This window comes from Andrena cerasifolii, chromosome 4 (assembly GCF_050908995.1).
Source record: "Andrena cerasifolii isolate SP2316 chromosome 4, iyAndCera1_principal, whole genome shotgun sequence".
NCBI classification, from domain to species: Eukaryota; Metazoa; Arthropoda; class Insecta; order Hymenoptera; family Andrenidae; genus Andrena; species Andrena cerasifolii.
Window position 1 is genome coordinate 18680992 of NC_135121.1, and position 27911 is coordinate 18708902.

Genomic DNA, 27911 nt, shown 5'->3' on the forward strand with positions numbered 1-27911 from the left:
GACTTTATGCAAATATCATTGATCATTAATCTTGCACGCGTGGGCGTTTATGAGAATTTGAACGAATCAGTGTAATTTGTGCGAGACGTTCTGCAAACATCCAGTGAATATGGTTCATAAAGTGCAAGTACAGTAAGTTGTTTATATACTTCTGCATAAGGTGAATGTCCCAATTTCTGCTCATGTCCCCATTTCTGCTCATTTCGTATTTTTCTTATTATTATAAGCGTCACGTTTGTACTGTAGTTACAACAAAATAATTCTAAATTATTTCAACATTTACGTGAGTGTTGCACGAGCTTGGGGCTAACCAAAATGCAGCATAAGCAACGAAAAATTTTTAAAATGAGAGACACATGATTTTTCGACCGTGTTTTAGCTGGTTGTGGTAAGGAACAGGGTCACTATTACTATTCGATAATTGGACAGAAAATAGTTTTTGCAGTAAAAGTTATTATTTATTAACAAAAACAGATACCGTATTGTGCTCTGGATGTAGATTTTGTACTATTTTTGATTATTTTAAATAGAAAACAGGTGATTATAATTTAACATTACAGAAATTTGGTTATGTATTTATTTATTTACATTCTGCTGCTGTGGGCCTTTCACAGAGCAATGTAACTCATTATGCAACGATCTTAAGTAACAATATTATACATTGCGTAGTGTTTTTATACATTATGTACTGTAATTAAAATTGCTTCTCAAAACAGCAAACTGTGAACACCGTTGCTTGAGATACACAATAAATTGCAATGCTCCGTAAGAAGCTGAAATCTTCAGAATGCGAGTAAACAGATTAACATTTACGAACTTTCATACATTGAACGGAACGCTGTAGTTCGTAGTTGCCACTGCTAGATGGCTGCTACATTCAAAGTCCATGACTTTTCGAATTATATCTTAATAATGGACCCAAACGTCCCTAGATCAAGTGTGCGAGTCAATTCTTTCTCTGCGCGCCGGCGCGAAAACACGCCGACGCCAGGGAATGGGTGAAGACTGCGAATGCGGAAAGTCTTGTCACAGCTATAGTTAATATCTAATTCACATGACACATCTGTGTGCATCTGTGTTCGAGAAGGAGTACATATCAAGGATGAAGAGACGAAGTACTCGCCTCTAAACTGTTCTAATATACACATTTATACACTGCTCGCTGGGGAAAATGAAGTCTTTCGCTGATTGCCATGAGGAAGTTACAACACTTTAATATCCTCGATGATAAGTCCCGTGCGCATAACAATTCCTAGAAGCGATCGTATATTTATGCACGTCTTTTGTATGCCTCTTTTTAATGACGAATACAATTCGAACGGAAATCAACGGTGATTTTCACTGATTCGTATCCATGGTACGTATTTAAATTTTTTACCTTAATCTGCCGTTAAATTAACCGTTGTCACAGTGGGTCTGTCAAATTGATAAAGAAGTGTTATTCGTTACATCCGATTAGTTAACACGAGTGACGAATACAGTTTGTAATCATTGTTGCAAGTGGATATAAATTTTTTGTACCGGAACGAATGACACAGAAATTGCATGTTAGAAAGTGTTAAATGTATGGTTCATTGTCTTTCTGCTACCAACGATATATATATACATATATGCATACATACACACACACACCGAAATTATGTAAATAAAAATGTATCTAAGATTTGACAAGTGCAATCTTTCTACATACCATTCGATACTATTCTCTGTAACATTAAATAAATACTCTTTGTATATTACGCAGATTATGAGACCTATTCCTAAATTTTCATGTATATATTACAGATGCAACATATTTGTAATACAATGTTCAGTGCTTTTCACCACATAATGGCACACAAAACTTACTTTCGATCAAATATTTATACTCGTGTCCGTGTTACAGGCTTTACGTATGATGTCAGCAATTGTGCCAGGCACGCATAATGTAATTGATGCTAATCAACCCTACGATCACATAACCGAACGGCAGAAACTATTGGAAGATTTATTGGCCGCTGCAAAAAAGTGTCACATAAGATTCGGTGGGCGGACTGAACTAGCAACCGAATCAGAGATATGCGTAAAACAGCTGTGTCATATATTCGAGTTAATCTTTAGTCATGGATTACGTACAAATTGCATTGAGAGAATTAATTCAGCCCTAAGGTATCAAAAAGAATTGATATTTACATAAATTAAGCTCAACTATATTTTGTTATTTTAGTACTAACGGTCTTTGGATTATCTTCCAATTTGTATTTAACTGTATAATACAAGGCATTCTTTATCATTATGTAACGTTACATACTTTACTTAATTACTATGATAGTAGTGCTACTGTACACAGAATCATTAGTAATGTTTTCCTTTTCATTGGTTTTCAATTGCATAAAATATCAGCGTACTGATAAGTGTCTGGAAGATAATGCTGCGGGGTGACTAATACATTACTAATTCTACATTTCACTGTGTTAATTCGTGTCCGCTTATACTTTTGTAGGCACGTGTCTGATATAGTATCCGGTGGTAGTACGAAGTTGTACAATATCTCGGAGGCAACGTTCTGGCCGTGTATAAAAGAGCAACTACCATGGCACGAGCAAGAACGTTTCAGCGTACTGAAAAAGGTTCATACAGATTTTGGTCGTGGCAGAGCATGGCTAAGAGCCGTTTTAAACGAGCGTTCTTTAGAACGCCATTTACATGCTATACTAGATCCTTCCATATTATCTACTTTTTATGAAGATTGGGCATTTCTATTGGATCAGGAGCGAAGCGCAGTACTGCCGAATGTAGCCGCAGGTATGGAAACTCTACTGTGATTTTATGTTCTGGTGCTTTATCCGTTAAGATGAATTAAATATGGTTTTAACTATTAGGACTTGGTAGCATTTTATTTGCAATTAGGATAGACAATGAGGAATTGGATAGTAATTCAAGAGGAAAAGAAACTGAGAGACAGGAAGTTTCGCTATCCGAACCGATTATATCATTCGCGACACCAGGTAGTTAAATATTATTATTATTATTATTATTATTAGCTTGAAGTACCCGGCGTCGTCCGGGTAAAATTTTGGTTGTCACAGAGTGGCAAGGGGGTGAAGTAAGGGGGAAGTGGAGGGATGTCCAGATTTCATGATAGCCTATATATGTTTCACAGGGTTTAGAGAGTAATAATGCAAAATTTTATCCAGATCGGTTAAGAAAATCGGGATAAAAAGTATCCTATATGTTATTCCCGGTCCTAGACTACGTGTATACAAAATTTCAGAAAGATCCGTTGCGTAGTTGCGACGTGATTGAGTAACAAACATCCAAACACACTTTAAGTTAACAAAATGTTCCGATTCGTATGACGGGGAGTTGTAGGGAATTAAGAATAACTTTTTATACCATTGTAACGACGCTCGTGTTGTAATTAGGACCTGTTTCGAAGCAGCAGAAACAGAGAAAGAAAGTACAGGCTCATATAATTTCCTTCGACAATGAGAGCGATGACCAAGAGGCTGCTACAGAGACAAGTATCTCGGTCAGTGCACCTCCGACCTGTCTCAATTCTCCTACAGGAACATCGGTTAAAAACTCTACGTCACCTCCTTCGTCAATATCGGAGTGTCGAACGGAGTCGAATACTGTTAACGTATCAGTTAGCAAAGAAATCTCGGAATGGGAAAAATGGTAGGCGATGATACACGTGCTATCTCATTCGGTCTAAATTTTTCACGACTGCTGTAACTATAACTATATTGTAATATTTTAATGCTTTCAGTGAATCCTTTGAAGAAGAGAAAGTGTTAACACCAGTTACAGATTCTGGTAATATGGGTGGACTTGTTCCTGTATCGCCTTTAGATCAAACGTTAGACGATATGTTGATAGCATTGCCAAATTACATAGATGTGCGTGTAAGATATATTGAGATTCAGCTAACTAAATGATAATAGAAGACGCACACTCTTAATTGATCCTTTTTTACACAGGATTCATCTGAAGTTACGGAAGCTGCGGTGGAAGCCACTGAACCGCTCGCGGACTTAGATGGTCATGTGGATACAGAGAGTCTAGATGCCGAGGCTTTGCGTGTAAAACTTTTAGCTATGAACGAAATATTAGAACAAGCTAAAGAAGATGCTATGACCAATAGATTGCAGCTTGCCCGTTTACAGAGGCAACATCAGAATTACCTCGAGAGGCACGAGTTGCAGATGCAAACGTTAAATAGGTGAACGTTGTTATGATTAGATTTGTCTGACTGTATAAAATACGGGCGTTACTCATTGCGTAATATATCGTCGATGTAATAGGGAAAACGAATTGTTGAGGCAGCAATTACGTAAATACGTGACAGCAGTACAAATGTTAAGGAGAGATTCCGATTCCACAGCAGTCTCCGAAGAGGATCCGTCGTTGGATTACCATAACGAAGCGCAACAGTACGAGGAGAAGTTGATTCAAGTCGCAGACATGCATGCGGAACTAATGGAATTTAATGCTAGATTAACTCTCCAATTGACTAATAGGTGAACATATTAAACGCCTAGTCGCTGTTAGTATGCAAATGTTGTATTAACGTTCCGAAAACTTATAGGAATAGATTAGTTAAATTATTACAAGCTGAATTGGAGTGCCTCCGAGGCCCGTTAAACGAGGACGATTTGCCAACAGAACCTCCGTGTCTCATTCACATATGGATTCCGTCTGCATTTCTTACTGGCCAACCTTCTGATATTCACCATGTCTATCAGGTAATTTAAATTCGTCGCAGGATTTTATGATATCCTTAAACTTACGTAGTATAATATTATAAAAATTATTCGCGCAATCAAGTTCAGTCAGTATCGTTTTCTCGTAGATATACGTGCGCATCAGAGACACTGAATGGAATATATACAGACGATACGCGCAATTTCATGCCCTTTACAGAGAATTGAAAAAACATGATACAATTGTTACCACGTTCGAATTTCCACCGAAGAAGACAATCGGCAATAAGGTACGCGCTGCAGAAAATCTTTGAAAAATATGACTGCGCGTTACTTTACGGTTATATGATTCATCTTAGGATGCCAAGTTCGTCGAAGAGAGACGACAGAAATTGCAGCATTGGTTAAGACGAATTGTTGGAAGATTAGCGCAATGCTCCCCTGCATTCGCATCCAGGCCAAGTAGACAGACACTCATATCCCTAATGCCTTTCTTCGGGTAATTTCTTTAAAAGTACTACTTCAATATTAGACGAAATGAAATTTGCTCCAAATTTACGAAATTCCCAGCGAATTATCGTAAACGTTAACGTACAGTTTTGTCACTTGATTAAACCAAGCATTATCCTTTTCTAGTGATAACCCTAATACTGAGGAATCGAGGAAAAATAACTCTACAAGAAACACATTTTCTTCTTCCCCTCAATACATGGGTTTATAATTATTAACGTTTTTATAGACAATTTGTACATACATGAAGCCTTTTTAATTTAAATGTATAAAGTACTTATGTTGCTCTATGTTTGTTTATATAGAGCAATATATATGTATATATATATATTGTTGACAATTGAAAAGATCAGAGCATATGCCTGTATGTATACAATCATTAATATACATTCGCACATATGCCGTTTATATACGACACATGTATAAAATTCATATGTAGTCAAAATAATTAAAAGTTGATCTTTTTTTTACAAAAGTATGTATTATCTTTTTTACAAATGTCTATATATATATTTGTTTGAAAATCTAATTCATGCTCAAGAAAGAAATTCTAATTATATTTCCGATTTTTCAATCAGATAAGAAAATATATTTCTTATACGCTGTATTTGTTATATATATATATATATATATAGTATGTATATATATATATATACACATATACACACCATATACTTTATGATGAACATACTGCGAAATATTTTTTAATGTAGTTCATAAAATAAAAGGAACAGTTAATTGAAAGAAATACGTAATGAAAGGTGATTATTTAACGTACAGACGGACGAAAGTAGCTTGAAAAGGAAACTACAGCCCACGCAAAAGAGTCACAAAAGAAAAGCATCGTTGTACGTTGTTCATCATTAAATTGTACAATATCGAGTTGAGTCTCATTTTCTAAAAATTTTATTCATGTAAGGCGCCTTAACAGTAATATAAAAAGGTACACTTTTCCATTTATACTTTATGATAAAAATAAAAGTGCATATTGTTATTGGAACAAGTACATACAGTATTATGCTGGTAAATAATACAACTAATCGCATATAAGATTCACAGGTTTAACAAGTTTCGCTTAGGAGTCTCACTATGGAGAGGTAACGGTGAGAATGTTTTTTTTTTTTTTTGTTTTAACGAACCAATCCTCGAATCAAGAACACATTCGCGCTTAAATAGCCGCCCCGAGAGCGCGGCGCGCTTCTTTTAAACAATAAATAGGTACACGTTTCAACAAGAAATTTCGATCGTCCATTCGAGTCGACATATTTGTACTGAGCAATACAGACCGCGTTTCATTTACCTTTCCATATTGAGATATAAAAGTTTCTTGTAATAGCAAAGTTTATCGAGTCGTCGTTTAATATAATCATGATTAATACCTTGACCGCCGTGTGTGGAACCATAATGCATTTTTGTTACAAAGGAACCAACGGTACGCACGTACGTTATTATTGTTATATCATAGTATGCCCAGCAACGCCGCGACAGGAGGTTTATTACGCTCTGTTGCCGGAAGAAAGCAACGGAACCAGCGACGAATCTCGGTAGTGTTAATATTCGCCGTGTCTCAGGGTCGGGTCGCTTACGTTTTACGTTCGACGCGTGTGCGTCGACAAAAGTAAGACTGCGTGGCAGTCAATGTATTAATTGTAATTACATACGCTTCAAACGAATCTATGGAATCTATGTTATAGCGCATCGCAATCATAGCATCATAATCATAGTAAGTTTTCGTAACGTAACGATACGCGATTACATTACTTATAAAATCGATTACAAATCAGACACATTCATTTCAAGACTGTTACCATACAATACAATGCCTTGCGAGAGGGGGGGGGGGGGAGGGGAGAAAAATAGTCGAACGAATCGTTTTTCAACGGGTTTTCATTGCTTCGATAAAAATTGTGGTGGATTCATAATTAAGATTCGGTGGACACCAAAATGAAATCGATAGAAATTTCTTAAGGGGAAAAGAAGAGAAGCCGTACAAAAGAGAGAACGAAAGCAAAGTCTAAGGTTGAAAGTAAATTATTTCTAAACGTGTGAACTATTAAAACTTCGTATATCAAATATAAATAATGTATAATAACGATAAAATATTCGAAAATAAGGCAATAATATTCTTTTACGTACTAACTCTTATATTTTAATTCGCCTTTATATTTTGAAATTCGATAATGCACGAAAAATACAATGTATAACTTATCGCTTAAGGAGTATTTTATTCCGTAGAAAATACGAGTTTATCTATACATGTAACATTTCCATGAAAATCCATCGGATTGAAGAAAAGAGGAAATAAATCTCGATTACGAAGAGTTAATTAAGATACTTTACAATACTGATACGCCCGGTGCTTACTCAAAAAGTGATAAATCATATTTATTAAATAAGCTGTATCGATATCTTGATTTGTGATTCACAGAGATGCGTGTAGATTATATATCGTTTAAATTGAATATTATATCGTCAAAATAAAAAATAAATAAAAACAAAGATTCAAGCGAAGGACAATAATGAATAGAAGTAAAACATATTCTGTAAAAAAAAAAAAAGGAATTAAAAGAAAATCTCGATGTTTGTGAAATTTCGATCAAAGATTCAAAAACTTAGGAGAGATATTTAAAAATAAGACGGATAACGTTTACTATGATTTTGATAATTGCATTGTGCCATTCGGAAAAAGGAGTCTAATCTCTGTTGACTATGGACAGCCCAGTGTGTGGTATTTCTTTTTTCTTTTATACACATGTTAAAAGTTCGCATTGATCCACAAGCTTTTCGTTCAACTTTCGCGAGGCGCACTGAAAAGTATTCGTTAGCCTTAGTCACTACGTTCCGTACAAAGGTTTCATCGTAAACGGCTTTAAATTATTATTTACATTCACTAGCTCTCTTCGCTGACTAATTTTGATTTAGCCCCAGGACGTAATTGAGAGTCGGTAGATCCTTATCTATACGGCTTATTGATTTTCGATGTACCGCTGCGAATCTGCCAGCACTGTGTTCATTGCGTTACATTGTAAGATACTCATCATTAATTAAATAGGTCGCATTGTACGATAAACTTCCAAGTGGTCAATTAATTAGAAGAAAAATAGAAAGAAGAAACATTCTTTTAATACGTGGCATTACGCACTGAAGGATGTAAGATAATATACAATTCTTAGCAATTAAATTTAACATCATATATTATGAAAGAAGGTTCTGTATCCTCGTGTTTAGAATAAAAAAAAAACAAAAAATAATATTTCATATATTTATTATAAAACAATGAATAAAAGCTGTATTTAACTTCGCCAAATGTATAAAAAATTCCGAGATATTCCATTACAACGAACGAGTTTCATATAGTAAAACGTTTTTCATTATTCTGAGCATCTTACAAATTACGATGTACGTTCAACAATCTGTGTGTTTCTTTTTTTTTTTTGTTTTTTTTTTAAGTTTTTGCTTGTCACGCGAGATATTACAACGATACGTCTGGACAGTCCCAGGGATAAATGAATTCGTAATTGACAATCATTTTGCCATTCTGAAGCCTGCTCAGATTTAGATATGTAGAAAGAATGTACCGAACAGTAGTCACGTAAGGATCATCGTCTAGTAACGAATTATAAAGAGTATCCCTATATTGTTTCATAGGTAACCGGGGATGATTTGAGCCTAATTTAATTTGACTTTAAATTTAGGTATATCCGAATAACAAGTAACGTCTAGTTTAGCAGTCTTTGCACACATTCCTCTGTTTCGTGAAATTGACAACAAAAGCCAACAATAATGATAACACATTATGCAAGTACACGAAGGTTAAAAAGTGGAGCCTTATGAGTGTAGTACAAAATAATGAGGCTAGCCTTTTTTCTTTCTTCTAAAGTAATTTCCTTCTCTGCTTATTAGTAAAAGTATGAAACTTTTTATTCACTATGATTAATACAATGTGTTTGTTACGTTAAAACATTTTTTTCTTTCATCCTCCCTTAAGTGAAAATATGCCAACAGATGAAATATGCGATCGATGGAGTTTTTCATTTTTTTTCCGTTTTCTTTGCTTTTTTTTCTCTCTCTCTTTTTTGGAGCGCTCGTAAACGTCCGCGTATTCTTACAGCAACGAGATAATGTCATTTAGGTCCATAGCGAAAATAAATAAAAGAAAAATCTTCTTAAGCTAGTAGATAGCAGATTAGTTTTGTATTGTATACTTGTTAACTAGCCAGTGCATTTTTATATATAATCCTGACTCTCTGATTAACCTTCCTGTCTATTTAGCACACTTTGCCACGCATTCTAAGGCATGAACTTCCTAGTGAGCTGGATAAAAGAGAGCATAGACCAGTGTGCCAGGTACTTTATGTGTTAACATTTTTCACTGTTGTAGCTAGATACATTATAATATTAGAAAGTATATTACTATTGTATTTAAAAAACTGTTCTTCCCTGCTCTCGACCTTATACTTTATTAAGATCCTTATTCCTCAGACCGTAACTATAAAATCGTTTGCAAAACGTTCTGTATTAGAAAGCAGAAAATAAATTGAACTTCTTGAGTGGCTATGCCTGCATATACTAAATAATAAGTTAACCCATCGCACGAATAACTCTCCTCGGCTTTTTACGTAGAGTATCGTTAGTTCTTACCAAAATATGTCTGACAGTATTTGATATTCCTTTGATTATTCTTACCGCAAGAGAATTCAATAGACACAAAACCAACCGCCAACTACGGAAATATATATAACGAAATTTTCTCTACAGACCGCGTATTAAAAGTATTCTAAAGTGCTAGGCACAAATAAGCTTCAAAACATACCGATTAATTACGTCTATACAAAAATCAGTTTGCTTCGATAGTACGATAAGTTTCAATGTTATTCGTGGATGGCTTAATCAGGATTCTGATATTACAACACATGCATACTGTCATTTGTATTGAACGCAGATTATAAACCCTTTTTTTTTCCTCACTACGATCCGCGCTTATACAAAAACCTACAGTCACACCAATACTGTGCCGAGTTAGGGAGCCATTTGTATGCACATCTGATACCACACTGGCTTAAAGCACATGCCGTCACGTGTTACCTCGATCAATGTTTAATTATACCACTCGCCATTATTTTTACTCGTTACATTTCCACCTTGTATCATTAGGTTCACTCTATCATACATCCGTCAACCTGTCATTACATGCTGTATTGGTTGTACATATTCAGATAGTAAACTAACATAATACAAGTTAAACCAAAAATTGTGTAACCCTATGGTATAGTATATAGTTGCTAAACAATAATATATACTCTTGCGATTAACTTAAGTTCCATAAGTTGCTTTATGACACTGAACACTATAGCTGAACAAAGTGCTTGCTTTACTCTCCAAAGTAGAAACTTATTGTCTAAGAAGTTACTATAAAAAAAAAGAAAGAAAAAGAAGCTATGCGAAGGTGCACGTTTGTACACGTAATACAAAATAAACTATCCATGACGATTAATTTATGCCTTTATCTTACATACGCGACATTAAAGAAAGTCAAAGAATGTACGTGTATAAATCTAGAGAATATAATTCTAAATAATAATCGTAATCATAATCGTAATCATAATGTACCATAGGGATACACTATTTTCGAGCTCCTCATATGATAAGAATTTGAATATTTTTATCGTACAAGTAAAATTCAAAACGATACACAATTCTAACAAATGCTTTGTTTCTTGTTTCGCCTCGCTATGCAATCGAATTATTCGAAGTGATGAAGATCTAATGAGAATATTATAGAGGGTACCGATGTACAATATCCAGGCACACGTACCCATTTCGTATCCATATAATTTTGCTTTCTTCCTTCTTCCCCCAACAATCAAATTTAATACTTTTCGACATTTTGAATATTTATCCCTGTATACAAAACTAAAGTCGTTTAGCACATTTTAGCACTAAATTTAGAATACACAATTTTTATTAGTCTTTTTCCCTGTAGAACACAATGTTCATTCCTAAATGTCGTTTCTTTTAGTTATCACAAATTATTGTTCCTCGTATTTATTATTGTTTCAAACATTAACGGAGCTCAGATGCTTTTCAATATTTTTGTATCAATGCAATTATAACTTTCCTCCTTTTTTTTCCTCTCTCTCTCTCGTTTAATTACACAATCACGATGCCCGAACGTTGGGTCGCACTGGAGACGGGCTAGTTTTCGGTAACTTTTCTCTTTGTTGGTATATGCTTTCGTGTCAAAGTAAACCACTTTCTACCCATGAGGTCGATGAAAAAAAATATATATATACCAATTGGGTTTATAAACATTACACCGTAAGGTAAAGAGCAGGACTATGGATTTGGAGGTGGTGTGGTTGGTGTCGTATGCGAAGAGGGTGATGCACCTGCAACCATCGTTGGACTGGCTGGCTGCTGTAATGGCAGGAACGCTGATCCCAAGCTAGGTTTTAACTGGAATGCTACACACGGCTTTGAGCAATAGTCTAGTTTGCTCAAGTCTATCATGGGTCGCCTATGCACAGAAATACAATTGCTTCAATCACGTTGAAGTGTTTGCACAAAAGTTCGTATGATACTTTTAAAGACCTAATCACGTCCAAGCATACGAGGGCCATTAAATTGAATTCATCGAATTCAAATCATGCTCCCTTTGCCATATGTATGTGCTTGATGTGACTTATGAAACGCTATACGACGTTGCTCGATATATTCTAGGCCGCCAGCAGAACATTTCAATTTTAAAGAATCGTGCAATACAATAGAAATGGTTACCTGGCATCCTCTACAAATTTCAGATTGACTTTCTCACAGCCATCAGGTGGTTCCCTTGCTAGGAACCTGTTAATGTGAGGAGAGGTGCCGAGACGTCCTTCTCTATCTTGTTCAGGAGTTGAACCACGACTTCCACCTTGAAGATAAATTAGAACGCCTAAATTAGCAACGGCGTAAAAATAGTGCGCAAATATATTGCTTACATCGATTAAAAAAAAAAAAAACAAATATTGTTAACACATGCTATCAACAACTTAGGTCGTTTAATGCACACGTCTGAGAACGTACATTAACGTGAAACGTAAACACCTTCACACACCAAAATTAGACTTCATTCCACTTCACTAATAATACACACGTGTATAAATCAATTGTACTAGTACCTTTTATAATACGAGAGTAATATATATGTAGTATCGTGTACGTGAGAAATAAGAACCAACATACGATTACTATGAAACTAATATTTTAATCAACAATATAAGAAATTTTAGAGCAAGTCCTTCCATCGTGTAATTATGTTGTTATTATTGTTATATTGAAAAATATGCTTACTGTATTTTATTGCATAATGACGTTTAATAATAATCAATGTTGGCTATGATATTAAAAACGTTACGATAAAGTAGAAACAATACGTAAAATATTTATATAAAACACAAAGTGTTTCATGCAAGCGTCAATGCAATAATAAAGAATATTATAAATATATTTGAATTTGTAGAAACATATCTGTTTACCATGTAATGTCATGTGTACATTCAATTTGGCATTTATTATTCTATGAAAACACAAAATCTTTTGATCATTATGGTACATTATAAAATCATAAAATAATTTCTCAAACGTCATTTTGAAGTCTTATAAAATATATATATTTTGGTATTTGAAGACAAAACGACTCATGCACATACGTCAGAATTAACATCTATATAGGTATTTATATGCACATACAATATGTCTGCTTATCCAGATACGCCGGATTATTTTGTAGGCAGTTAAAGGTACAAAAAATTGTTTGGTTCGAAGGGGGACATTACGCGTTACAAATACCTTCGTTTTAGATCAAGATGTAGAGATTTCACGGTCAATTTAATCTTTTCGAACGTAATGCTGTACTTTTTTATTCATAATGCGATATGGTGTTTGCTGGGACGCATTCAACGGGGCGTAAAATAAAGTCATTCAGTGCCATAGGAGGTCGTAAATTAGTGAAGCCCCGACTAGTTAAGCGAACCTGAACCATGGATCACCGCTAAAATACTACTCAGCCGTGCTACGAACAGAAACTAGGCCACTAAGCTTTTAACTAAATATTTCAACCTCAGAACTCCTAACAAACACTATCGCGCTATGAATAAACAAGTATAGCATTCTATATAAAAAAAATGAAATTGGTCTTGAAATCTCTATCACCTAAAAAAATTAGTTTTTTTAATCTTCAGCTGCCTACGAAATATTCCCACGTATCCAGATAAAACAGTCATACGTATATTTACGAAACAGTAAAATATTTGTCGATAGACATGTAAAATCCCATTAACTATCTGAATACGGTGACTAAAAAAAAAAGAAAAATAAATTAAGATGAACAAGTGCGATTGAAAGAATTTCATAAAAAAACAAAAGGAACTTTTCCGCAAATATGCGCCAACCTTGTAAGAGATCGCTAGGCGGACGGGAGGCATCCATAACACCAGGAATCAGCGGAGACTCAGAATTCCTAGATGGAGGGCCTGTCTCAACAGGCACACACCATAGTTAGTCTGTTATTTATAGTGTCACCAGTAACCAGAAATAGTTCACACACATATATGTATATATTTCGCATTAAAAGACACATGTAACTGTTCATATATTCCCAGAATTACGGGAAAATATGAGGATCGTGCTACAAGTTTTACGGAAGTATTAATTGCAGCTATAAATCGGCAATGTTCAAATCAGTGTTACGATTAGAAAATGTTCGCAACTTTTATGTAAAATTTTTGGCAAGTATATATGTAAGAACATTGGCAACTATCGTATACATCTGATCACTTTCAAGTAATATTAAAGCGAAGCTACAGTTACCTGAAGAATAAGAACTGGAGGGAAGGTCTGTAGCTGGTGTCTGTGTGTTGACACTACGAGTAGCCCTCAGTAAGTCTGCTAGTGGCGCGCGATGCCCTTCCGGTGTTATTTGTTCGCGATACCGTGCGTACTGTAACATATGCCAGGCATTTAAATTAAAATTCAATACTCGTCAGGAAAGACTGACTTATTATTAAACGTAAAACTTACTTTGTCTTCCACTGGATGGTCGGGATCACTAGGGTTTGTTCCAGACTTGAGAACGAGTCCTTCAATTTCTTGATTCAATCCTTCGATAGAAGAACGCATTGGAGGCCTCATTGGTTTCATAGGGATATTCATGGGACTTGCCTTTGTACTCAAACTAAATTGGTTGTCTGGAAAAGGAATAAAAATAATACATACATCAATTCCTGTAAAAAGAAATCTTTCGTACAGATTTATACTATTAGAAATGATCTTACGTATAGATGTCTGTGAAGCAATACTGGGTAAAAGTACATTGTGATCTGCAGGAAAGGCTGGTGGAGGTCCACCAGGCATTATGAGTCCAAACGCAGCTGTCCGTTCTCTACTGCTAGTGCCCTCCTTATTTGTACGCTGTAATCTATATTGTTTTTTTGTCAAAATAAGTTGATACATGGACTATCCAGTATGTTTTGCAGGAGTTGTAGTATTAACTAATTACATTTTAACAAGGAACTGTAGATTATTACTATTTAACGAGAATTTTCAACAATTATGAATCCAATTTGAATTCTCCAGGCTTATTTATAAAAAAATGAAGAGAATGTAATTTTGATGGGTTCTACGAACCGATGCCTGAAGTACTTTTCCAATTTCTCGTCTGTGGTAGTTTGTTCTGTAGGATGGCGAGTGTGTATTTTCCTCGGTTCGTTGGACCATTCTTCTGTCTATAAGAAAGCGGCTTCATGAATTCGATGCTAAATTTTATACAAAAGCTCACAGGGACGTCGCGACGCAACAAGATGAACTTACCTGTGTAGATTTGTCAACCAAAAGGAAGCTGGAATGAATATAGTACGAATCACGGGGCCATTGTCCTTTCAGATAGATAGTATCTAACGACGCTGCCCTCCGTATATTTTGGTTTCCACTTAGACTTTCGCTGCATCTTCCGCTTAATGTTTTTGATTTCGCTACATGTAACAAAAGCATCGAATGGTGATTTGTAACGTTCTGCGAACTACGATAGAAATGAAATTAAAGGAAGCACGTTGTGTTATTGTCTGGGTACGAACCAGAACCGGGCTATGTAGAATGTATTCGGTTGCTGGGTAAAGTGGCGAAAACTATGAAGAGAACTCAAACGGAAATGGGAGCGGATGGACAAAGGAGAAAGTAAAGAATTTAACAGTCACTTGTCGCGGAACCGATCTTAGAAGCCTGTATTCGGTTGCCCAATCGATTGATTAGAATGATTATTAATCATAAAAGTACAAGAGAAAAGAAACAGCAGAAGCTGCTTCGAAATACTCTTTCCTCTACAACGTGTTAGTAGCCCAAGGCTTTACGTAACTAAACGCAATATGTTCGTACATTACATTGCTGTCATCGACTCGCAGACATTAAAAACACCCTAAGAGTATACATTTATATTTCTTACCGTGCTTTAAGATTTCTGAATGGACTTTAGCATACTGGCAAGTTTGCTACGCACACAGTCTACCTGACACTTAAAACTGATTCACAGAGACAAGTATATGAAACACACTGACCATTCCTTTCGCAACTTGATTGAGTCGCTGTAACTATAAACATTTACATTCAACTGTACGAATAGCACGTATTGCATACTTAGTAATGACAAAGCGTTGAACTCAAAGATGAATTATACGAGACTTTCCAACTGACAACCCAGATGTGGGGTGCAGGCGACAAGTACATACGACAATGCAATCGCAAACAAACGACAGGTGACAAAATTTCTGCGAAATGTACGAAGACACGGTAAACATTCGAATGTTCGGACGGAAAAAAGAAATTGGAAGAAAGGGGGAGTGGGGGGGGGGGGAGGAAAGGAGTACGCGTCCTTAATCGAGGATTCGGGCGAAGAGATCGGGAAAACGTAAAATGACAGACACAAAACAAAGAAGTCGATCGAAAGATAACAGTGTGTAGTGAGTGTAAGTACGATGGCATACTACGAGCGACGTAGGGGGAGGGGGGAGGGAGAGGAGTGCGGGAGGGAGGAGGCGCAGGAGGAGGAGAGAGGAGGGTATGTAAACGCGACATGTATATACACAGAGGAGGGCATAAGCAGCATAATACCTTTGTAAGAGAGAGAGCCGGGGCTTCGCTGCCCCGAGGAAGAGGTCTCCGGCGAGATGCGGGCCCGCCACGCACTCGCGTTCGTCGGCGAGACGGTGGGACTGTTGCTGTTGCTCTTCCTGAGGCTGCTCCCCTGCCGGCCTTGCCGTAACAGCGAGCTCACGGGTAGAGTCGCGCGCATTGGGCCCTGCTTCGACGTCGAGCATGGCGAGGACTTTCGCATCCGCTGTGACCCGGACATTTTGTCATGTAGCAGACAGATGCCACACGGGGCCCCCTAGACGCTGTCGCCTGTCCGGTACACTGTTGTGTCGAGAGTATGTTGTACTAAGGACGGGGCGCCGCGGGCACCGTTCAGGGCACGAGGCCTCCGAGCACCCGCGACTTTGGTGTCGCGCACACGCGCCGACAGCAGCGGTAGTGGTAGTGCCGACACCGAGAACAGACAGACTTGGAGAATGGCTTTTAGGATGCTCGCGTTATCGGTGGCGGCGGGCGAGATCTCATAAACGGTAGCGGCGGCGCGACGAATTCACCAGCAACGACAACGGGAACGGCGGCAGCGGCGGCGCGACGACAATGCCCTACGCGTCTTGTCATTTGCAATGTTCTGCTGCTGGCTCGGCACGCACGTCACGTGATCGCCCGTCCCGGCTGGTCATTGGTGCAACGCTAGCCCGTGCGGAGCGTCGTACTACGCTCACCCGTGGGGGCCGCGTTCCATTCACTAACACCGTAGCACCGTACCCAGCGTCCTGTCGCTCTCTCCCTCTGTCGTTCTTTGATCGTCTCTCTCTTCTTCGCGCTTGTGCAGTGACACTCAAATTCACCCTTTCTCGATCGTCCCGAGGTCCCGATACTACCCGACGCGAAAGCTTGTTTATCGGCTTGCTCCTCGGCCCTCGCGTACCGCCTTTTCTTCACGCCAGCGTGGATCGCCGTATTCCACCGCGCCAGCAGTCCCGCCGATCGATTCCGCCGCTTAGCTTTTCACAAAATCCACGCTCCAAAAGGATGTTTTGGTGTCCGTGTGTACGCGGAACTGGTGCGCAACTCTGCTTTATATACACCTGGCACGACACACGTACAGAACCAGTATGTAGCGTCTTACGTTTCACGTTATGTACGGAATGGAGGAGCAGCAAAGCCGATGAATAGCGTGTGTGAATAAGTTTCGTGTACGGGGGCACGTACTAGCACAGGCGTAGTATCCGATCTTACGTTTTTCAGCCACGGCGCGTGCACGCTACGTTCATTCGATACTCTCGCTGGGAGAGATCTCGAGTAATCGGTTGAATTCCCTACGATCGAGTCAATATTACGCGCGGGCTTCATTTCGATTACGTTCGTCGCCCCGAATTTTTAGCATTCTTCTGATCGCACGACGAGCTGTTTTTTCCTGCTTTCCCAGTTCTTCCAAATAGAACCGATGAAACAGATATTTAGCTACTACTTTAATTCTTGCGAAAGGTTACTTTATTACACCTGGATATTAAGAAAAATAAAGATTACATCGAAACCTCTATCCATCTCCTTTCTTTAAACTAGTCAGAGACAAAGAACTTTATTTCTATGAATTAAGCTCGTGTATTTATTTACAATATATCTTACATTACACCGTGTAATTTTATTACATTATTCCGTTAAATATTACTACTGGCAGCGACTGACTAGACTAAATGATGTGAAACTTATAACGTGAAAATTAAGTTCGATATCGAAATATTTCGATCAATTCTCTTTTGCGTGCTATAGTAGATGCGTAAAATTAAGGGTATATTTGACAACATTTAATTGCATTTAACATTCTTCTCGCCTTATTTTAATTGCAGACACAGAAATGAAGTAAAAACAACCTCTGAAAATATCAATTTTTATAAAATAATACAATTTCTTCACATAAAAGTAAAACATGTTTTTATCGAGTCTTATTTTAGGTTGAAATTTATATATAATTTTAATTGGTAAGTCGTGTGGAAACTTGTTTAATAAAGGCACTGGCATGCTTTTTGCTAAAAGCTAATCAGATAATCCACTGATTATATCTTTATTTATGCGTGTACATACGCATGCATGTTAACATGCGCATATGTACACTCATAAATCATTTTGTAAAGCAGTTTACAAGGAATGTTGTACATCAGTCCAAAGAAATGTCTGTTATTTAAAATTATGAAACCTTAGAATGCATTTGTTAATACTGAAAGATAAAAACCAATTATGTCGAAATAAGCAATTTACACTAAATTTGCGTAAACTATTGAGAATTGTTGATCCTTTCTGAGTAGTTTCTAGCAGTTTTATTCATAGAGATATAGAATTATGATGTGATTCTGTGAATTAAGATCTACCACAAACACGAAAAACACAAATATAATGTTATGAGATTGATGAACAAGAAATAATTAAGCATCGCACAACCCAGACATTTATACAAAATAACATTATTTTTTTAATTACAACTTCTCGTGTTTCGGCTAGTAAAAGCAGTTGCGCGAAATATTGAAAGTATGTACCGATTCTTACACTAATGCTTTTTAACTAACCATCATGAATTATTAATATATATTAAGCAGTACGTTATCGTATAATAACCATTAAGCAAACAAGTCTCTAAGAATTAGGAAAACCTTATTTATAAATGCGGATATAGTATATGCGAAATTACATTTATGTATATGTACACTGTTAGTCGCATAACAGATAGGACGCAAACACCAGAATAAATTTCAAGTTTCTAAAAATTTGTAATCGTTATTTAACTAATTAGTTGAACTTCCCCTTCCAGCTCCCAGATTTGTATGTTTAATGATAAGAAAGTCTGTAGCGCAAATAAAATAAAAATGAATTATTTGTAACAATAGTAACAGTTTATACATAAATAAATGAATGTATATACATTTATATATTCATTTATTTATATATATATGTATGTACAATGTATATCGGACAGAATTTAAGAAATATTTATACAAACCAAGTGTATTATTATTTCATTGCGCAATAATGCTGGAAAAATATTAGCACTCGTTTTATTTTCATTTACTTATGTATGTACAATACACTAATCATTCTTTCGTGTTGGTTAATTAAAAAGTATACACTAGCAAAATTGAAAACGTAGTAAGACTGCAAAATACTTTTTATGATAAGCAACGCTCGATATACATACGCGACAAATAAGTTTAATTAAATGCAATACGTTTAAGTCAAATCCGTTAATTTTAACTAAAATTAGTTTATTACATATCCATGATATTTTCATAAAAAGCACTTCGAAATATTTCTAGGTATAAAAAAGAAAAGAACATGAAAATAATTCTCATAATTTTAATGTCCACAAAATAAGATCTTTACTTCGCCATAGGGACAGCATTAGAATTCCGCAGAATACCACATATAAATTAACTAAGCACATTTGTCGATAAAAGGACAACTACTACGTAAGAATACAAAAGAAGTGTTTCGAATAAAATTCCTTTGGCCGCTTGTAGCGAAATTCATTTTTTGTTGCAACGCATCCCCTTTCACACAATTCGAATGCATGATTAACGCGTGAAATGTTTACTTTGCGTCGTAATAAATGATTATGATATAAAAAAATAATCGCAAAGTCACGTTAAGTCTTTTAGTAATTATGAAACTAGTACTTCTCCTACTTTTATCGAGAAGCAATGACATTAATAAATATGAAGCAATCCATCTGTTCGAAAGGAATTAAATGTACAGAGAACAGAAATTTGTTTATTGCAGAATTCATCGCATTCTAGTTAGAAAATATTTAGCGAATTCTAGCGAGAAGAAACGGAGCTTTGTCAGTCAATAACTAAATTAAATACTCATCATAAAAATATTTTCTGATGCATGAATTCTCAAAGTCTATCATTACATTTATACACATACAGTTTCATCTCGTTATAAGTCCGACGCACGGGGGACAGGCCGAAACTCTAACGAAACGGTATGCTGTTCGGCTCGCCTTTGTTCTTTGCCGTCTTCTTTCAGTAATACGACGCCTACTTCGATCGAAATTTAAGTGATGGAGCTAGAAATGTACTTCTAACGGAACAGGGGACCCGGACATATAACGGGACAGCGCTGTATATTTTTATGAAATATGTAGATTCTCGTGATAATTGCTGTGAATTTAAAATATCAGACTATGGCAGTGGGAACCGTGTGTTACAGTACGTTGAAAGATCAGTTAAGATAGTAACAAAATTGTTTAAAATGACTCGCTGACTTTAAGTAAATAAATTAAATTAATAGGCGCAATGACACGAAATACTATAAATTACATTATGCTAATCAAGTCTCTTCCATTTTAGGAGTACGACATGTGTCGTAAAATCTAACACATAAATAATCTTATATCACTTTTACATAAGTATTACACACACAGCTGTATCTGTAGCACTTATTAAACATAATTGATAGTTCTCTATACCGACCAAATTAATTTGATTCGCCTAAGTTTATAGCATTAAAAAAAATTGCATACAAAAGAGCGACGTAAACATAGGCTTTATAGTTAAAATTATGTGTAAGATTATAACAACAAAAGGTTTACGAAAGCAAGTAATTTAAGCTACGTTAAACACATATTTGGTATATGTCTGAAATGTGAATCGTTCTCGGTGGACATAAGATAAATATATCTTAAAATCAATTGGCTTTTACCAATATCTGTATTTTTTTATACAATCATTCCCCAAATCTACAACTACCAAGTGATTGTCAGGTAGTATCGCGATACCTGAAGGACGACGTAGTTTCGAGCTATGCGAATCAATTTCAGTTAAAATGTTACCTCCTCCTAGTTTCAATACTTGGATTATACTACGTCCTTTATCAGTACGAGTACCAAGTATTCTACCTTCTGCATCGACAGCTAAACCTCCATAAGCGCCTTTCCCTGTACCGTAGGAGAATTATTAAATGGTTACAGTAAGACTTAATACAGAACTGTGGTGCATTATTGCAATTGTAAGACATACCTTTGCCTTCTGAATATATTTCCTCAGAAAAGTCCCCCTTAGCAGAAAATACTTGTATACGGCTATCGGCAACTATAATTTCACCATTAGGTCCAACAGTAACGGAGCTAATTAGTTTGAATGTGCTTCTCTTTCCAACCTGCAATGCACGACAAATATAATAATAACTGTATAAAGGAGTGCAATACTTACTATTAAATTAAGAAAACATAACCGTCCAACCTGGAAGAGAATTTTGCCATCAGAGTCAAAGACGAAAACACAGCTTTGGCCATTGTCAGCAACAAGTATATGCCCATAGCTTCTATCTACCGCAACATCAATCGGTTCCTGGGTAGAGAAAGTATTAATACGATTAATGAATAAAGAAAACGCAGCATCGTGTTTATATGACCGCGCAAATAAAAGCTACTAACTTGAAATGCGTTGTGAGAGAAAGATTTAATTGTGTCACCTAAACAACTCATTTCTGTTACTCTCCGTGTTCTCCAATTAACGACGACGAGGCCTTGTTGAGAGATACTGATTCCTGTACAACTACGGCCGTCAAGACCTTCGTTACTTACGTGCCTTTGAAATTCTAAATCACAATTGAGTACCTAACGACAGAATATTATCCATACAAAATTCGAATACTTCGATAATTTGCAATCCGTGATGAATTACAGTTTCAAACGCACTGTACCTTTATACGCGAGTTGCCGGTGTCCAAAATGTATATCATGCCATCATCGTCAACAGCGACTCCGACCGGTTGATGGAATTCGTCTTTGCTATTTCCTCGTCTTCCATATATTTTAATAGGTTCGTTATGTTCGGTCGCGTCGAAAAATACAGGATAATCTTTAATAGGCCGTTCGAAAACTGACAACTTTAAGACGTAACGATTCGCGGATGGAGGTCGGAATAGTACTTCGTATGTACCATTATCCAAATCTATGATTTCAGTATCGATACTGGAACTTTGATTTTCCGAGTGGATACTATCAGCTATGGTTAATTCCGCGGTGATAAGATCTCCCCCGACATTTCTAGGATGTCCATGGTAATCGACAGTCTCTACGATTACGATCGCTTGTAGTTTAACTATTGCAGGATCTTTCAACCTGGCTGTGCATAGACCTGTTATAAAATGCACGTATATAGTTAACGTTCTCTTTCGTCGCCACAATGTTATACAAAGTATAAAGCAATAACGCTTGAATAAACAATTTTGAAGCAAGTACTTTACTGTATTATCAATCCTCAGGGTACCTGGCAATGTTGTACTAGAACGTACTCTCCCCAAGCTATTAACAGCTTCCTCTAATTGAAGAAGAGCATTATTGTGATTAAATTCAAACGTAATAAAGGCGTTTTCTTTAGGTTCGCTAAGTGCTGATGCCGCGTCAAGTTGGTCGGATAAACTACCAATCCTCTGCGTAATATTTCGTACTTCAACCTTCGAAAAAGATTAGCAAGATTAGCAAAAAGATTTAGCAATTACATAGTGTATTATGTTTCTTTTGATGAAAGTCAAGTTATACTTGATATTGTAAGCCTTCGCATTCTCGTTGTACTTTATTCTTCTCGGCTTCTATGAGAGCATGCTGTTCCTCCAGCACGTGCTTCTTATCTCTCGCGGCAGCAGCGACAGCTGCTTGCAACTCTGAACGCCTCCTCTCGATTTTCCCAGTAATTTCGGCAAATTCATTATCCACGGCACTCAAACACCTTTCCGTAGAAGCGTCTAAACGTTGTAATTCTGTGCTGACGGAGTCTTGTGCCTGTGTCAACTGAAACCAACGATTTCATTCTAAACACAATAACAAATACATTTACATTTTCTCAACAATTCCAATTCCTTCGAGAGACACGCTAGATCTTTACCTTGGATATACACTCGTTAGCTTTGTACAGTAAAATTTCCGACATTCTCTTTATCGCGATGCTGAAAGGTATGATAGTGTGCTCCGAACATCCTGGCGAGGTACCCGCGTGATTGCCACCTGTGCATACCGTACAAAACACTGTGTCGCAAGTCTCGCAAAATAATAATTCCTGGTTTATGTGAACCGAACACTTTGGAATGACCTGGCAATAATACAAAGAAATAATCTCACATTACGACGGACACTGTACATTAACAAGAGTATGCGAGAAGCATCCTTTCGAACCTCTCGTCTTTGCCTGGCCATGAGATCAAGAAGTTGGTTCACAAGGAAGCTAGGTGGTAAAGCAGGAACCCCGCCGCGAGGGATTGTTATTAACTCTCTGCAAATGGGACATCGAAAGGCACCGGTTTCGCGAGTATGAGATGCGGCGATTCTCGTCAAGCAATGTAAACACACCTATAACAATGAATATACATGTAAACTGTTAACCGAATTATTGGATTAACTTCTAATAATAATTCTTGCTAATACTCACAGTGTGGGAGCATGGTAACAATTTGGGGGTATGCTCTCCGCCGTCGTAAACACAAAGACACGTGCCACATGTTAAAAAACTTTCGTTAAAATCTTCATAGTTTATGCTAACTGTCTCCACGAGCATAGAGCTCATGCTGACCATCCTCTCCCCTAGCCGTGTCCTGAAAGGAATAAAAATAAGGCCATCGCAAAAGATTCTACTTTTCATGATACAACTTAATTATTTCTTCAGCTTTTTTAATAGATTTAATAGAATATTCTTTTACGTAAAACGCAACTCGTGAGAAGCATAGTAATAAGTTAATAATATCGTTCAGAAAAATAGGTATGTTTTTATTTATCAATACACATTTTACGTTACAAACGACAACTACCACTCAGGACTGATTTACGGCGATATTTCCAAAAATACGTTCGTCATTTAAATGTTGCGCTAGTGTTGCATTTGTTTTCCACATAGTCGCGAGAGTAAACATCGTGTGTGTACAGTGTATCGCAAGAGCATAATCGATCTTCGAATTCCGATAGAGTGGACGGATTTTGACGTTCATAGTCCGCTTGGATCCCAGAGCGTGACAACTGAACGGACGCTGAAGTTACCCCGCGATTCTTAATAATATTTATTTAAATAATCAACTCACTGTATAGCCAAACGCAGTGCCTCCATAATGGAGTTAGCCCTGTTCCCGTGCTTTTCAGAAATGTATGCATCCGTTACATTTGCGCACGTTTTAGCGGGTTATCGGCACGAGTTTGGAATACACGTACCTCCCTTCTTTCGCATAAATCTTCATCGCGAGGCGAGCTGGCCGAAACTAACGGGTTCATCCGACAGCCTTTGTCTAAATTACATTTCTCAATTCCCACAGTGAATTCAAACGTCGACGGATACTAACGCACGGCAATCAAAACACTGGATCCTAAGGCGCTACGTGAACGACGAACTTTCTACGTAAAATCCTTTTTTCCACATCCGCGATATCTCCGCGCGGAGTTGCCCGATGCATTTTCTTTTGAATTAGTATCGGTTACTTGGATGCAAGGGGGAGGATAAGCCCGCAAGAGAATCCTAGTCGCGAAGCGCCGACACTTTTCTCACAGTTCTCCGTGGAGGCCCACCGAACACAAAGCATATGCCGACAGGAACGCTTCGTCGGTCTTTCTTTTCTAATGCCTATTGTGTTTGGCACGGGAACAGTCGCTAGGCCGGGCCCGTCTGCTTCAGATGGCTCGCGGCGCAGAATTCTCGCATCGCGTTCTGAATCGGGCGGGCAGAAACGAGCATGATTCGTTTAAGTCTCCATACCACTCTCGCGATTGTTTGCCGTCGGAAGTCTGGGATGTCATTTTTCGAGTGTCCTATCCCGTTACGCGCCGCTATCACTCGCGATACACTAAGCGACGGCGGTGCCCGTCCGTCCCTTTAACGCGACAGTTGCGACAAAATCGAAATCCGTGGCGGCTATGTCGCATCTCTCCCAAAACAAAACACAGCCACGGATCACGGGACGGACCGCATCAGCTGCGGAGCGCAGCGACTCGTGTTTTACAGCTGCGCACGTTCTCGCCTGCATCCGTAGCCGGCACCACTACCAGGGACGAACTGATAGGTGTACCGTATGCGGGTGCCCGCGGCTACCATTCACCGACGGTGCATCCACTTTCTTTGTCCACTTACCATTCTCCCGTTAAATTACTTTCGACCAATACGCACATTTATCCCCACCCAACCCTCCTCGAATCACTTAAAACCTACAAGTTCGAGCAACCAATTCGTCCGCGACGCCACGATGTTTACAATCGGGCCGAACAGATAAGCAGTAATTTTTCCGTACGAACATCATGAATAGATAACGCTGTGGAACGCGTCATATTGCGCGTTTTATCGCCCCGTGGCCTGTACGGGATGAATAATGGCAATGGCTGTAACGGGAGAATAGTAGAGGGTGCTTGTTTGGTCAGGTGAAGCGAATTTGAAAACACGCTTGCCAGGCACAGCGCGCAACAGAATGCGCAACAGTTCTGGGTAAAGGTGGATAGTACGTCCCTGAATATTGGCGCACCGTCAAGCGTTTACTGCGGGAGCGAGAGGGAGCGTATAGGAGAGAGCGGTGATAAAGAGAGAGAGATAAACCGCGCCTGCCGAAGGGTAAGGAGACGCGCCAGCACCAACGGCGGGTTACAAAGACGGAGAAATGCCTGGTATGCTTGCGCGAGGTACCCGGCCATATAGACGACTGAATTGTCTACTGCGCAGTCGCTCGTTAAAAGGTGTAGCGGCCGACGTGTGTATGGTTCTGCTTGCTTCCATGCACTTGCCGCAGCCGGCCCCTCGGACAGCTGTATTATTTTCTACAGTCACGAATTTCTTGTTTCGTTAACCCTTTCTCATCTGCATGCAACGTTACGTTCACCTCGCGATACGCGGCGCCTACGTTCTCCTAACCCATAGACCAATTTCTTCTGTGTGCAAACGTCAAGTGCATCTTGCCTCCATACGTATTTTAATGGAGCTAAAACTGTTGAAAAATTATCTTGTCTGTAGCTGCTTTTCCAATTAGGAGGTTAAATTTAAATCCGATGCCTATTGCCCGAGCTATAGAACAACAATACTGCGTTATATAACAGTTTTACGAAATACGGAAATTGAATCTAGTAAAAGATACGCTGGAATATCAGTAAGCTAACATAGCCGCGTCCCGAGCCGTTGTATGAAGTATAAATACATACTTTTATCGCCATTTTTATCAACCCCTAAAACGCGAGTCACGTACCGTCAACGGAACTGTGTAAACGTTATTACAACGTGTGTGTGTGTGTGTGTGTGTGTGCGTGCGTGCATGTGGCTTTTAGAGAAGCTTGTCACATACTTACATGAACGGACAGCAGCTCATGAAGCTTCCCTTGGTAAATTCAGATGATAATTTATGTATTTTTATACAGGCAGTGTATCGGCGCGATACCTATACTGTTTATGGCGTCCCAAGGATCATACGCAGCCGTGATATGCACACTAACAAAGCAGCATGATGCAGAGATCGGGTGCAGCGGTGTCCACGATATCGTTGGGGCTGTTTACAGCTGTATTTTCCGCTGGATCACGCTGAAACGTCGAGCGCCTGATTATTGGTCGCAGACCCCGTGTATCGATGCATAATAAAAGCTGATCTCTCCGCTCTTTATTATAAACAGCGTGGTGCGTAGATGTGGGCGCATTTGATGTACGTAAACAGACGTGTTCCCTCGAGTATTATTTAACGACCGTTGTCACAGTGCGAGAATGTAAACAATAGGCTCGACGAATACGAGGGCATACCCGATGCATGTCATGAACCGAAACCGTATCCTTGTCGCGCACACAACCACACCGAAAGGCACGGTGTGTTTATAAGTGCGTTACCCCCCTGGAATTTTACGGCGATTAAATATTGCGATTTCGCTCGGGCCGTTGTTGCACACGCGATTTTTAATCCGCTACGCAACGGTCCCCGGCTGTGCTGCTGGATTATTCCGTTAATGCGACCTGCAGTGGAACGATACGTGGCTTGATCGTTAGGTACGCTTCCAGCACAGAGATTCGACGAAGGCAGTGACAGCTCGGCCCTAGCAACTTTCTCGCGCCGCGGATACACAAAAGGTTTACGCCACTCTCTTAATACAATCCCCCGTGTACAGTTTCCGTCGCGCTCGTGTTTCTCCCGTGCAGGCTGCTCTAGAGTGACACCGTCCAGAAGACGAGGGACAAGGACGGTGATATCGATTTCAGGCGATGCACGTTAAGCTCCAGCAGGTGGCACGGCCACCAGCACCCGTCTTTCGCGGTAACGCCGTTTTTCCTCGCAAGATCACACGGCCAGCCAGGGGCGACGGGAATTTCGCGAGGGGCACGAGGAGCAGGGGGATGAAAACACACCCTCGAAACTGTCCTTGCCGCGAGTGCGCGTGCGCTGCCCCGATTTAGGTCACACGTCGCTTCACGGATAAATACCGAGTCGTGTACGTTGCCGGGCTCCCCTTGCTCTATTGCGCCAGAGACGCTGCTGTTCCCTGCCGAATTCTGGGGAATATCGTCGCGTTAAATCGGCGATCCCCGTTTCTAGCCGCGACGCCGGCGGAATGCCGCCGATCGATCGCGGAATAGACGAGGTTTTTAAACGTTGACGAGG

General features: G+C 38.5%; 3 protein-coding genes across 7 annotated transcripts; 1 reads left to right on the forward strand and 2 right to left on the reverse strand.

Annotated features, from left to right (window-relative positions):
* Nucleotides 1–992: 992 nt before the first annotated feature.
* Nucleotides 993–7031, forward strand: LOC143368297 (sorting nexin-29). Of its 3 annotated transcripts, XR_013085210.1 has the most exons (13): nt 993–1357; nt 1886–2148; nt 2483–2784; nt 2862–2987; nt 3405–3660; nt 3752–3887; nt 3963–4204; nt 4287–4502; nt 4571–4727; nt 4835–4975; nt 5045–5184; nt 5322–6918; nt 6996–7031. XR_013085210.1 is itself a non-coding variant. In XM_076810845.1 (12 exons), the coding sequence occupies exons 1-12, from the start codon at nt 1355–1357 to the stop codon at nt 5404–5406; spliced, it is 2067 nt and encodes a 688-aa protein (XP_076666960.1). In that variant the 5' UTR covers nt 993–1354; the 3' UTR covers nt 5407–7031. The 3 variants fall into 3 exon arrangements, 2 of the variants coding, with proteins under 2 accessions (XP_076666960.1, XP_076666961.1); XM_076810845.1 differs by having other exon boundaries at nt 5322–7031; XM_076810846.1 differs by having other exon boundaries at nt 994–1357; nt 3752–3881; nt 5322–7031.
* On the reverse strand, nt 6342–17725 carry LOC143368299 (glucocorticoid-induced transcript 1 protein). Of its 2 annotated transcripts, XM_076810849.1 has the most exons (9): nt 16338–17725; nt 15045–15205; nt 14862–14959; nt 14510–14652; nt 14256–14422; nt 14046–14175; nt 13628–13708; nt 11973–12108; nt 6342–11712 (listed from the first exon to the last, which is right to left on the reverse strand). In XM_076810849.1, exons 1-9 carry the CDS (start codon nt 16576–16578, stop codon nt 11532–11534), a joined length of 1338 nt encoding a protein of 445 aa, XP_076666964.1. In that variant the 5' UTR covers nt 16579–17725; the 3' UTR covers nt 6342–11531. The 2 variants fall into 2 exon arrangements, with proteins under 2 accessions (XP_076666964.1, XP_076666965.1); XM_076810850.1 differs by lacking the exon at nt 13628–13708 and having other exon boundaries at nt 16338–17724.
* A 468-nt stretch (nt 17726–18193) lies between these two features.
* Nucleotides 18194–27762, reverse strand: LOC143368296 (tripartite motif-containing protein 2). Of its 2 annotated transcripts, none has more exons than XM_076810844.1 (11): nt 26620–27762; nt 23744–23906; nt 23491–23664; nt 23204–23407; nt 22861–23109; nt 22589–22775; nt 22020–22456; nt 21751–21933; nt 21557–21664; nt 21335–21473; nt 18194–21252 (listed from the first exon to the last, which is right to left on the reverse strand). In XM_076810844.1, the coding sequence occupies exons 1-11, from the start codon at nt 26637–26639 to the stop codon at nt 21014–21016; spliced, it is 2103 nt and encodes a 700-aa protein (XP_076666959.1). In that variant the 5' UTR covers nt 26640–27762; the 3' UTR covers nt 18194–21013. The 2 variants fall into 2 exon arrangements, with proteins under 2 accessions (XP_076666959.1, XP_076666958.1); XM_076810843.1 differs by lacking the exon at nt 26620–27762 and adding an exon at nt 24387–26447.
* Between the last annotated feature and the right edge of the window lie 149 nt (nt 27763–27911).